General features: G+C 38.1%; 1 protein-coding gene across 1 annotated transcript in view; it reads left to right on the forward strand.

Annotated features, from left to right (window-relative positions):
* Positions 1–14072, forward strand: part of SLC2A9 (solute carrier family 2 member 9) — a 173265-nt gene that overhangs the window by 53280 nt on the left and 105913 nt on the right. The window contains exon 6 of the mRNA XM_074951677.1: positions 10827–10959. Within this exon, the coding sequence (XP_074807778.1) occupies positions 10827–10959 (133 nt within the window). The remainder of the gene's footprint in view (positions 1–10826; positions 10960–14072) is intronic.

The raw sequence follows: 14072 nt of genomic DNA on the forward strand, positions 1-14072 counted from the left end.
GCTTTGGTGAGCTCAATAAAATTAGCTGTAATTTGCTTCCACAGTGTGACCTGAACACCAGTATGGAGTTAAAATTTTATTAAATAGACTTGGGAGTGCATTATTCCTTAGTTGTTCAGTTTTGTGTTTATCCATCTTTTTTTTTTTTTTTTTTTTTTTTAAATCTCTAATGAACCTTTACGCTATAAGGAAACCTGCTTGTTCTTTATGCTTTGGATGTACTGGAGAATCTCTTCTTTCAGCAATGTACATGAAATTTATGTGTCTCTCTCCCATTCACAGTTAAAATCTAAGTTACCCCATGTATAGATGGGATAGACTCCGGGGAATTCAAATAAGAAGCGTGTATGCGTGTTTTCCCTTGCAACAGGAGTGGTCCATTCTTCTTTGATTGACACCTGTGTAAATGAGGAATAACCCCATTTTGGGAAACGGAATTACACCAGCACAGAACTAGAGTAGGCAAGAATGGCATCAGACCTGGGTTTCAAATTGATTTTTTTAAATGTCAGCACACTAATTTTGCTGTGGCTATGTTGTGCTTTGCATCTGTCACTGAAACAATAGGAGCAAATAAATTTTTTGTTAGTTTTTGTTTTTCTTCCTTTTTTTTTTTTTTTTTTTTTTTTTTTAAGAACAGTAAAGCTCCATCCAGTATTTGAGGAACTGGCAGCAGCCTTTGGCCAGGCCTGCACTCGAAACTTTTGCCAGAATAATAATGTTGGGTAGGGATGTGATTCTTTACGACATTCTGATACTGGCAAAAAGCCCTAGTGTAGATGCAGTTTATACTGGAAAAGAGTCCCTTTGCCAGTCTGATGTAGTTCATTCAAGGAACTGGTATAAACTATATTGGCAAATGAACTCTTTTTCTGGTGTAAGCTGCATCTCCCCTGGGGTAGTTTGCAAGTATAGCTATACCAGCAAAAACATTCTAGTGTAGACTAAGCCTTTGTGACCCGTGAAAAATATTCTGCATCAAATGGGATCTTAAATGGATTTTACTTAGGCATATATTTTATATCAAAATACCAAGAGAATGTTAGTAGTTCCCTTTCTAGACTTAATCTTTACTAGTCCCCAAGGAATGACATGATATTAGAAGTAGAAGATAATTGTTTTTAAAACCCTTTACATATGAACCTTTTGTATTTTGCTGGTTGCATTTTCTTATGCTTTTAAGTGCTGCTTCAGATGCACTGAAATATGTTGTATAGCCAGCTACTTCATAATTTTCTGTATCATTGAAGGCACAATAACCTGTCCCAAAAACTAAGCTACATTGCTTCTCAAAGCCTCATTGTTTGTTCGGCTTCTAAAACTGCTCCTTCCTAAGACTTTTTGTACTTGACTCAGACTCAAAGGCTGCCTGGTATCTAATGATACGGTCTAAATTCAGTAAAGAAAGCTATAAAGAATTGTTCCCAGGCAGCCGCAGCCTGCAGGAAGAGACTAAGGAGAACATGATCTTGCTGAGATATGACAGCTGAAAGTCTGTTAAATGTTACTATGATAACATGAAGAGCAATCCATCCGTTTCTAGTACTGTGAGTCGTGTATGTGTGTGTAAATAAATATAAATCCTGTCATTGAAATACTTATGACAGTAGTCAAAGAGATTTCTCTGTGAGGGGAGTGTTCTGTTATTACTTTAGGATTAAAAGTTGTTAGGTTCCAATCCTGCGATGGAACCTGCATGGATGGATTCCTGACCCTTCCTGAAGCCTCATTTAAGTCAGTGGGGCTCTGCACAGAAGTCTGTCTACATGGATGCATACTAATTACATATGAATGTTACACTTTCAGATCAGAGTGCTGTTTTTTAAATGTGAGCGTTTTATTAAAGCTTTTTGTTAGAATCCAACAAACACTTACAAGCAGGGTTGGATAAAACCCAGTGCTGGAGCATCTTTCATGAGCCCCAATCTCTTCTAAGACCACACTCTACTCCCCAAAGCAAAGTCCCTTTGATCTCTTCAGCACAATTTCAAACCTTAAAGGAACCATGTGCAGGAAAATAGAACCCTGGCATTCTATCCAGATCTTATGTCAGAAAAAGTTACATTTACACTAATATACAGAGAGCTTCTGAGTGCTACACAAAGAACCATCATAGCCTCTCTCTACCCATATTTAAAATAGTAAAGGCTGATAGAGTTAAACCAAGGCCCTAATTCAGCAAATTGCTTACACATGTACCTGACTTTAAGTACATAAATAATAGTCCCAATGACTTCAGTAGGATTACCTTCCTGAAGTAGGGCCTTAGAATTACAGTGAACATAAATCTCCAGCTATCAGCAAGACATTTAAATCCTGTGTCACTTAGAACAGTTAGTAGAATGAGTCAAAGAATAGTCTTGGGTGATCTTAAAGATTTTTAAAAAGCATTTTATAATAGGCTTAGAAATAAGATACCAGTAGAAAATATAGGGTGAGATCTTGTGCTGTACCTCTAAGAAACAAAGCACAGAACTCACAGCCTGGGGTGATGAGTGGGGACTAAGGTGGCTTTAAGCTGTTTTTTGTGACCTCCTGTCCATTAAATCCACCATCAACTTTCAGCCTACACTTCAGGGCTTACTTGATTAGGAATGGATTTAAGCAGGTACTTAGGCACTTTTCTGAACAGAGGGCCCAACTTTGTATAGCTGTGTCAGCATTGCATTATGGGTGATCTTGCTGCTATGAATTGGTGCCCAACTCTACCCTTCCCAGATGTAAGAGAGTTGGATGAGGGGTAACAATTATTAACAGAGCACAGTTCCCTTTGAGGCACACTCTTAGGAGCTGCCTACTTTATTTATCTAGCTGTGATGTATATGATATACCTCTCCCAGTGGCACATAAGGCAGAGGATGTAGTTTTTCTTAAGCAATTTTCTTGTCATACAGCTAAGCATTTCTACCTAATTATAAGCTGTGAGTTGCTGAGCTGGAACTCAGAAGCCACCCAGAACAAAAACTAAAGCACCCACCGGTGCATGACCTGGCAACAGTGCGGGGCCCGGCCTGTTGGTTAGTGCATGTTGCTGTAGGATTTTAAATCAAGAACCGTGTGCATTTCTCTTTATATTAAATTTGTTTTTACAGCACTGGAATTGTACACAGGATTTTATAAAACCTAGTCTGAAAGGTTGCAGGGGTAAAACCACCAGTGGGAAGACTAACACAGCTTCTCTGCAACCAGCCCTTTGAGTGCTGGCTTTGTTTCAGGTAGCCACAAACACTAATAAATTACCCGTGGTGCTTTGCTTAGTCTCATATGGTCTGTTCATAAATATCAGTATTCCCAAAGATTAGAAGTGAACATGTTTATTAATTTGAGGGTTTTTTTTAAAAATTAGTAAGACTCTAGCATGTTACAAAACCATCTGTATTTGCCTGTTACCTGTATGGAGTTCATTAATTAATTCAATAAGACATGACATTGCAGCAGTGAATCACCACATTTGCAAATAAAAGCTCTGATTTTAAAAAAATATTTTAAAAATTGAATGTGCTGCAAGACTTGGTTCCACAGGGTTTAGGAGTAGTTCATGATGACCAATCCTGTGTAACGTGCTCAAATTCTGGTCCCAGTGCTGCATTCTTTAAGCCTAAAAAACTCGAATAGATTATTTGGCTGTGTGGGGACGGCGCCCTGTATATGAAATATTATCAAGCATTATGTTAGCACTGCTCATAGTGTCAGTGAGAAAGTAAAACTCTCTGATACTGATTTCTCTCTTGTTGGTACTAGAGCATCTGCTAATGCCTACAAGTCCTTTAATAAGTAGTGAGTCTTAAAAAATGTTTTGACCTGTGACTTCCTTTCACATACAGTGAGATAACCACCCTCTAATTATTCCATATGCCTGGGAATTTTTAGAATTTCAGTTACAAAGACAAGTAGCTTTCTCCCTGATGTATGTGTTTGCAATCTGCATACCAAAATTGAAGTAGACTGGGCATCCTGCACTAACTAGCACACAGTTATTCTGTTGAGTGATGGGATATATTTTCTTACTTTCCATAAGAGTGCATTTATTTCAAATATTTTTCATTTATACATTGGCTGTTGAAAATAGATCACTGCCCCCCAACACACGCACTGCTTTAGTATAATCCAGTAAGAAAGGACTAAATAAATGAAAGTTAACAGAAATGATGGAAATAATGCCGTAATCACTTGTGGAGTGCTGCATCTTTAAATGTGAAGTGAAGACCAGCTGTTACTTCAACAGGTTGAAAATTAGGTTCAGAATAACATCCATGAAATGCTAAGCAAATTAATTCTCTGTACCTTGCACAATATGACCTAATGAGTAGAGCTGGGTGAAATTTTTCATCCAAAACTATTTTTGTGTGTGAAAAATGCAGATTCGCGAACACAAAAATATTTTGCAATTTTTTTATTGGTTTTTGTCAACTTGTTGGTGTTGGGGGGGCAAGGGAAACAAAAAAGATCAAAACATGTTGACATTTTTGAAATGAAACATTTCAATTTTTCAGTTCAAAATGACTTTGTTTTGATATTGCTTTCAGTTTAATTTTTTAAAAAATTGAAATTGCAACACATTTTGTTCTACCACATATATGGTAGAACAAAATGGGGGAAAAAAAAGGTTTTGGTTAGACTTGAAATCAAAAATTTTTATGGAATTGCCAATAAATAATAAAAAAAGCATTATTCATTCATTACTCTACTAGTGAGTAAAATGTCTAGGAATCTGGATGCTGCTGTTAATGTTGCATTTTGCATCCATCTTTCTATCATACTTCTGTAGAGCCTAATCCAAACCCTGCTGAAATCAGTAGAAAGACTTCCATTGAATTTAGTAAGTTTTGATTGAAAATTGTAATATCACTGTCAACAAAGTCTTGATTTTCCTTATGTTGGCAATAATCTTTATAGAAATTAACACTTTTTGGAAAGCTCAGGTTGGAGACGAGTCAGAGAGCCAGGGCATCAGCAGGGGGAATATCGAGTCTACAAAAGAGTCTCTAATTTCAGCTACTATATCCAGTGCCATAGGGGACTGTGGCAGAAGAGGAGGAGCAATTGCATGAAAGTCCTGCTCAGTCCCTGCATCATGGGACTAGAGCATGCTCTGTACATATGGAATATTTAGAGAATTTAGCTACCAAACTAACAAATCTCTGTTGAGCACGTGCAAACTGAGATTTCCAGAATACCTTGCCGGTTTGTTTTGTTTTCTGAAAAAGAATTTTTTTCTCTGGTTCCAGAGAAGAACTTGAACAATTGCAAAGTGGTTTCAAGAAATTCACTGGGATGAAGTGAGAAATGTGAGATATAAGACATTCACAAAAAGTCCCAAAACAAACAAACCAATGAGAGAGAGAGAGAATGTTTTGAGTTGGTAGGAGGAACCTGGATTTGGATAGTGTAAATCATGAGAGAAGTGAATGGAAACAGAATGTGAATTTGAAGTATTCTAGGGCCTGACTCAAAGCCCATTGAAATCAATGGAAAGGTTCACAGGTGCTTAATGCCAAGAATATTTCTTAACACATACACAAGAGGAAAACAACAAATTGCTCAATTTCCCTGTAGAAAGGGTCAAAAATCTTTAGCCTACAGGGGAAAACAGCAGACTTGTCAGGTCTGTATGAACTACAAAGTCAATGTGTATTAAAATGCATTGTTAGAAGGTGAGGGCACTTTTTTATTGCTTTAGATAAGGACTGTCTCTTTTTTTTTTCTTTTTCTTTTTTTTTTCTCCTTTTTCTAAATAAAAAGTAAAATTCCTCTATAGAGGAAACAAAGGAAGATCAATGTCTTGTACAGTAAAAATAGATTTTTATTGTACTGTGCTGGCCTGAAATTTATTATAAGGACTGAATTCATTCTCATGTATACCTTTTCACAATAATAGTTTTAAAAGACGTATTTGGAGAAAAAAGTGAAAAACTGAAAAGCCATGGAGTATAGATTTAGTAAAGGTAAAGGTTTATTGCAAATAAGACTCCGTAGGCTGGCAGAACATTAATAATAATAATAATAATTAATCTACAAAAGTAATTTGTTTTTTTTTCCTCCTTTGCACGGTGTCCTTGGCACTATGGAAAAAATGTACAAGAAATCTGAGACACTAATCAAGAGTCAAATTTTTATACATTACTTTCACAGACCTAATGTAACTTTAGAAAAATTTTATGTTACTGTTTTACCATGTTTTGGGAAGTCGTCATGGGCTCTAAATGGAAATAAGATGGGTTTTTGACCATTAAAAATGAAGAAATTATCTACTTCTAGCCGCCCACAAAGCAAAACAGCCAGTTACAATAGCCGTTTGCTTTGTAGTGTCTTCTTTTGTTTGATAAAGGTTTGTTATTCCATTAACAAGTGTGTTCTCAGTCTCCTTTTCACCAATTAAAATGGCTCTCTCATTTCATGATCAAATAAAACAAATTAGACTACTGCTCATCCCATCTCAAGTTTACTTCTACACTCCAAGCTAGGGATTGTGATTTCCCCTGCTCCTGTATACACCCTCTTGCTAGCTCTCATCGAGCTAACACAAGTGTGAGTAACAGTGTAGCTGTGGTTGCACTGGTGGCAGCAGTAAAGGCACAGCTGAGCTGTGCCCACTACAAACCTGCTCGAAACTGGTGGGTATGTACTCAGCAGGGCTCAGCTATGCCTCTGCTGCTGCTCCTCCCTGTATGTCACTGATCTGTATACTCAGGCTAGTATTTGGACATGGGCAGGGGAATCGCATCTCTAGCTCATAGTGTAGTGATAGCCATAGTTGGCTAGCAACTCCTGATGTTCCTAATGTAAATAAAAAGCTTCCCCCTCAAATTCCTTTCTTCCTGAATGCTTGAGAGGGGAAAAAATGGGCCCTGCAGCATTTATAGTGGGGGGGGGGGGTCCTGTTACAGAAAAATACTGAGACACAAACAGTTGAGAGTAGAGCTTGTTGGAAAATCTTTTTTTTCCACCTGTGGAAAATTTTGACTTTTCAGTGGAAAATCCCAAACTGAAAATTTTGATTCAGAAATGCCACTGCTGTGCCTCAGGAGAATTGTTGTTTGGGTATCCCATGTTCTCATTCTCCTCCAGGGGCTGGGCTCCCTGCCTGGGCTATGTCTCTCTGGATGAACCACAGTCTCCCCTCTGGCTAGACCCCTGGCCACAGTGCATTATGGGAGATGCTGTCCTTCTGAGGAACCTGGCCCGTACAGGAGAATGCGCTCATGAGGCGCCCAAACTACAGCAACGGTGACAGCAATCCAAATCAAAACATTTTGTGGGGGGAGCAGGTATGGGTGTTCAGTTTTTGATAAAAGGTCAAAACTTTCCACAGAAAGTGGCCACTTTTCACTAAAAAAATTTGTTTTGTTGAAAACCTAATTTTCCATTCAGAAAGATAGAAAAATGGCAGCTGGCTCTTGTTGAAAGATTTGGGCTCTCACATTCTGCTGGAGAAATCATTTCCAAAGTACTTGGAGAGGTGCTCTGAGGGCTTGATGATGCAAGGTGCTGAGCACTTTGCTCCAGTCCAGCCAAGCCTGTGAAAAGCACATAACTGAGCACAAGTAGCCCAACTGAAAGCTGAGCAGTTTGCTCCACACCTTTCAAGATCAAGTCTCTAATTAGAATGAATGAAATGAAATGAAACCACCAGTGATAGGCAGAGTGAAATCATACTTTATGATCATCTTAAAATGAGACCACTGCTAAGATTGTTATCCCAATGTTAATTACAGAATTGGAACAGAAGGATACCAAAAGGTCATTTTGCTTTTCTGAGTTAATGTTAATCCTGTTTTCTTGCTTTTTTCACGATACTCCTACATATTTCCATTATTTCTTCAAAGGGAAACCCAGATTTCCCTTGATACATTTTCTATAAACTGCCTTCCCCAGAAACCCTTCTTTTGAAGTACTTTTCCCTGGGTTCCCCATCTGCTTCTTGTTTTAAATAATGACAGTATTCAGTGTCGTGATCAAATTTCAGTGACTTTCAAAGATTATTATGGAAGAAAAGTTAAATCTAAAATCCACTAAGGCAGTAACTTTTCATGAAGTCTCCTAGGTAGCTCCATACATTCTACTCTTGCAGCTGATTTTCTCCGTGACTGAATGTCCATATGTTACATAATATCTTTGTAGACAAAGAGTCTAATATTGAACCCAGAGGACCTGAGTTTGGTATGCAAGGTTTCCACTTTCTTTTAAAATTATGTTTCTCGGAAATATTATGGACAACGGCATGAATTCCTGATTATATTGATAGAAATTAGAGATGTGAAGGCTTTCTAGACCATCTTGTCTAGTTCCTTGCCAATATAGGAATCTTCCATACAGCAGTCCCTGGGCAGATGGTTCTCTCAAATGCCTTGTCATGTCCCGGTTTGAGATCCTACTGATGGGACACTTCTCTTGTGACGCTATTCCAGTCTGATAGACTTCTTTCTAAGGATTTTCCCCTCCCCAATAGCCAGTTTACATTTTCCTTTGCTAAGTTTCATTCCATTATTACTAGTTATCCCCTCCCATTTCCTCAGATGAATTTAGGCAATTTTGCCCTTGCATTGGTGCTCAAATAGAAATTGCCAGACTGGATGAGACCTGAGGTCCACCTGGTCCAATACCCTGCCTCTGACAGTGGCCAGCACCAGATGCTTTGGAAGGTGTAGGAACTATGCAATAGGCAGATGTGGGGTAATCTGACCTCCACATAGTCTCATCCTGGTTTCTAATAGTTAGAGGTTGTCTTAATCACTGAAGCATGAGATTTAATAGTCATTCCCCCAAAATGTTTATTAACATTAATGATGATAACTCTGAATATTCTTCTCCTTATCCATATAAACGCCCAATCCCTTTTTGAACCTTGCTAAGGTCCTGGCTTCAGTGATTTCCTGTGGCAATGAGATCCCCATTGATAACATGGAGGTGCTCAGATACTACGGATATGAGTGTCATATGAGTACCTAGACAAATAAATACCTAGACTGGTGATGGAAGGAAAACATTTCTTTATTCATGTTCTTTTAGTTTGTTTCTTCAAGTGCAGTGTAATAGAGGAATCTTCCATTTGGTGTGATGTTATTCCAGTTTTATTGTTTACTGTCAAGTAATCTTTAAAGAATTTCACTGAAACTACAGTAAAATACCTTTTAAAATAATATAACTGACCGTAACATTTTAATAGCTGCAATGTTTAATAGTCACAGACTGTCAGTTCATAATAGCTTATGTAATACAGTATGAAATTATGAACCTTATTACTAGGGAAAGTCCAAGATAAATTAGCATGTGATCATTTTTCTAACTCTTGGTGAATGTCATGCATGCATAATGCTGTTTAAATGTTGTAATAAAATCATAATGTTAGAATTAAGGCACATTTCTTATTCACTGTGCCAAGGAGTTATAAATAGACTTGGAAGTGCAGGTTAAATTAAAAGGTTTTCAATTACTTTGCTGTTCTGGTTTTTTTCCCCTCAGTCTTAAAAAGAGAGACAAAAATATAATTCCTTACACATTTTACTGTATTTTTAAAAAGAATGCAAGGAAATGACTGAAAAAAAAATCAAAACAGGTTCTGTTGAGATGTAGAGAGGAATGCTATTTGCTTGATAACTTCATTTTTCCCTTTAACAATTTTAGGTGAAAGAGAGAATAGTGATCCTGTACTCCTACTGTTTGAACCCTTTCTTTTAGAAAATAATGTTTTCTAAATGCAAAAATATCTACAATATTAAATAAATAGTATCCTGTATTTTTATAATTCAAAAATCTACTGTCTTATTAGTGCTGTGCTCTTGTGCTAGAGCTAGATAATTATAAAAATAAATATTTCATAGAACATAGCCAGATCATGACTCCAAGATAAGTGAAGAGAAGGGTAAGGATTATGGTGAATTGTGTTTTTGTGCGCTCTACTGGATGGAATTAGAACTGCTCAACTATATATGGAGAGCCAATACTGCTAAGGCAAAATTTCCTTTTAGTTAAAATAGTAGAGGCTTAGGGTGACATCTGGACCCCATTGAAGTCAATGGGCACCTTGGTGTTTTGAGACAGGAGGATCTAAGGTGTACTCCTAGGGCCAGTGAAGTTCGGAATGGTCACGGTGTGCAGCGTAGTAGCATCCATGAAATTCTGGTCACCCACCAATTTGCTGCAGTATTATCTTGATTTTACACATGGCACAGAGATTGAGATTGAGTTCGGTGTCTCACTTCAAGTCAGAAGTACCCCATTCTGAGCCCCATGCTCTGATTACTAGAAATAAAGAATATGCATTGGGAAAGTAGAATTTTTCTAAATATAATTTTTGTCATTTTTATGAGGTGTTGAATGTGGTGTAGCCAGTCTGAATGATTTTTAAACAAGTAGATAGAACTAAGATGCCATGAGCCGTCATCTGTAACTATATAACCACTGTAATACTGTATTGCTTCCTAAAGTTGACAGGTGATATGGTGATAGGGTTTCATTGTGGTCATTTTGACTTTGTTAATATTGAGTCATTTTGGTTGTGGTTTGTAATATTAAAGGGAAGCAAAAGCATGCCATATATTTAACCTGTCCCAAGCCTCTTCCCAGCTCCCGTCCCCACTCCTCTTTTTCACTGATGCTCAGTTGACTTTTTTTATATTCTCTCTTCCTCTTTTTCCCCCCTCCTCTTCTCCCCGCACACAGAGGCTGTGTTCAAATCACTGGCTAAACTGAAATGGAAAAAATATTACAATGTCCATTTCACAAAGTTATCTCAAAAGACACAGCTTGCTCCCTCAAAGCTATTTTTCGTCTTGGCTTCACTAAAGGGAAACCTTACTAAATGTCATGTTTGCATCTGTTTGTAGGAATTTTGCTGGCCCTACTTATTTGGAGTGATTGCTGTTCCTTCACTGATTCAAGTTGGGATTTTGCCCTTTCTCCCTGAAAGTCCTCACTTCCTCCTACTCGAAAAGAATGACACAAGTGGAGCAGAAAAAGGTACAGGGTAATAATCATTTGCCACATAGTATAAATGTTGATATTAAAGGGATGCTCGCTGGCAAGTAATTTTGAACATCATGCTTTCCGTAGCCTAAAAACTAAATATGATCTTATTAGTTTTTTCCCTTCACCATTTTTTGTGTAAGTGAAGTAGCTGCCGACTTGATTGATAACGGAAGACCTCTAATTATCCACAGAACAGGTACAGCATGGACAATGGTGGTGGAAGTTTTCCCACATTGCCGTGTCATTCTGTCTCACCCTTTACCTGGCAGGATTTATCTTTAGGGGTGAAAGGAAGTTCACTCTCTAAGACCATTTGTTGCCTAGGCTCTCAACCAACACTGCCAAAAAGGGATGCAGGGCTTTGTCCAGTAGTAGCTGGATTGAATTTATACATTTATGTAATTGTATGCTAGATGGCAGGTCTACTACAAATCTATGCCATATTTATTTAAAGGTGAAAAGCTTCAGTACCCTCTTACCACTTCCTGCTTCACATTCCAAAATCATCGTCCTTATTGGTACATAAACAAAACTGACTGTGATCAGAGGAGATGTGCCCAACTTTGGGCCAGATCAATGCTGAGATTTATAATAATCTTTTTTTCCCTCTTAAAATTACTATTAGCTGGACAAATCAATTTGAAAATGCAACATATGGTTACAGCATAGCTGGGATGACAGATGCAAGTATCAGAGTAGCGGCCATGTTAGTCTGTATTCGCAAAAAGAAAAGGAGTACTTGTGGCACCTTAGACTAACAAATTTATTTGAGCATAAGCTTTCGTGAGCTACAGCTCACTTCATCGAATGCATCCGATGAAGTGAGCTGTAGCTCACGAAAGCTTATGCTCAGATAAATTTGTTAGTCTCTAAGGTGCCACAAGTACTCCTTTTCTAGATGCAGGTATGTAGAACATCTGTCCTAGCCTAAGGTAGAAGCACTTGACAAAGAGAAGGGGTTCACAGACTCTGTGGAATCTTGCAGGTACTGAAGGAAATGTACATAATGTCCCGTTAGTGATTAGTTCTTAGCTCAGATTTAAAAAGAGATTGGAGATTCAGTGACATGGAAAATGCTTTTCCAACAGGAAAGAGCTGCAGAAGGCCTGCCTGCTAACAGTAGTCAGCTTGAGTGACGGGGATAGGAAGGAGATGGGTGATAAATGAGCCAAGAGGATGAAGGAAAAGGACCAAGATTGTCAAGTCCGAGTGCCTAAAGTTGTGCTCCTAAGTCCTCATTTAAACTCCTAAATAATTGAACTGAATCAGTGTCACAGTGACCATTGATTTCTGTCAAAGCTGCGAGGTACTCACCACTTCTTGAGAATCAGGTCACTTGGCAGATGTCTAAATATGGACATAGGTGCCTCACTTTAGATTCCTGGTTTTGAAAGTCTTGGCCAGGGTCTTTGAAGTAGGCTAGAGTAGGTCTATGGAGAATTTTAAACCAAGAGAGAAGTTTTGAATGAGGTCTGCAAAAGAATCCTATGAGCTATTTGTGGGGGTGTTGTGGTAACTTTCCTAATTACATTAAAAAGGGTTGAATTTTAAAGTGACTCATCTACTAGTGTTATCTTCTTCCAGCAGTACTAGTTCATTTAAAAATACCACAGATGACTATGAAAATTGTACCAAACAAAGCCGTTCTTTGTGTGCTTTTGCATCATAAATTAATACATTACTTAAAGAGTTAATTATCTCACAGTACATTTTTTTTAACCTATTTCCATGGTAAAGGCAGAATTTTGAAACATGACATAATTTTGATATGTCTGAGGGAAGAATCCAAGTCTTTCAGCTCAGGACTGTGGTTTTGTGGCTGTCAGATATTTGATCATTTGTGAAATGTCTTCAAGTGCATTTTTGCATTCCTTTTGGCTGGGTCAAACTCTCAGAACAAATCAGCATTTAGAATTAATAAACCACACCACTAGATGGAGAACAACATACTGTGCAGGTTATAGTAATTCATTTACAATAAACTTAGGGACTTTACTTTGTTTCTGGCATGAATACTATTGAATATTCTGTTCCATTCTGCATAAATTATCTTCTATCATCCGTGTCACTTTACAGAGTAGCAGCTGTGTTAGTCTGTATTCACAAAAAGAAAAGGATTACTTGTGGCACCTTAGAGACTAACAAATTTATTTCAGCATAAGCTTTCATGAGCTACAACTCACTTCATCGGATGTCACTCTAGTATCTGAGTACCTTCCAGTAGTGCATTAAGTGACATGACTAACATCCGTTATGTGGGTTCATTTTCTCTCTCTCTCTCATCCTCTCTCCAGGGGGAGATAGGTGCATGCAGTGGAGTGTTTTGTTTTAGAGGGTTTTGTTGTGGTTGTGGTACGTGTGCTTTGTAAATACTTAGAATACTTCTAGGTTTTATTATAGGTGTTTTGTTTTAATCCACACTTCTCTGACTTGGGCAAAAGTGTCTCTCTCTATTTCCTTCCATGCAATTTTATAAGCAGTAAACACACACAATAAATAAATATTATTAATAAAAACAAAAAAGTGCAAACCAAATAGGACAACTCCCATGTTTCCGCACATGTCCCTGCCTTGGTTTCTGGTGAGCACAACCACCTGAAGCTAAAATTCATCCCTGTGTAGTGGGTGAGCACAAGAGCTATGTGTCATTTTAGCCTTATTTTGAGGAGTTAAGTGGTGCATGGATCTGTGCTAACACTCCATCCTGAGAGATACCCAGGTGCTGACTTTAAATAGGTTCAACTGCGCCTGATCAAATCCCATCTGTTAGTTACATCCTTGAGCTGCCTCTGATGGGAATTAACCCCTGAACCTATAGGCCATACCCTGGTTCAGCAGGGCCTGCTCTCAGGGACACTACTGGGATAGAGTGCAGCAGGGCTTTTGAGGCTTATTCCAGACCGTGCGTAGAAGACCTGTATACTCCATCGTGTTGCCACTGATGTCAGTGGGACTAGGGTGTCTCATGTAGAATGAGGATTGAATTTGTCCCATCCATTTATCAAAGAAGAACTGGGGGGACCCGAAGACTTTTGAGACGCAAATACTGAATAAAACCTGTCACAGAGTTCACAAAATAGGCTCTTTAAAAAGCCAATGCTGAA

Source organism: Natator depressus, chromosome 4 (assembly GCF_965152275.1).
Source record: "Natator depressus isolate rNatDep1 chromosome 4, rNatDep2.hap1, whole genome shotgun sequence".
In the NCBI taxonomy this organism is placed as follows: domain Eukaryota; kingdom Metazoa; phylum Chordata; order Testudines; family Cheloniidae; genus Natator; species Natator depressus.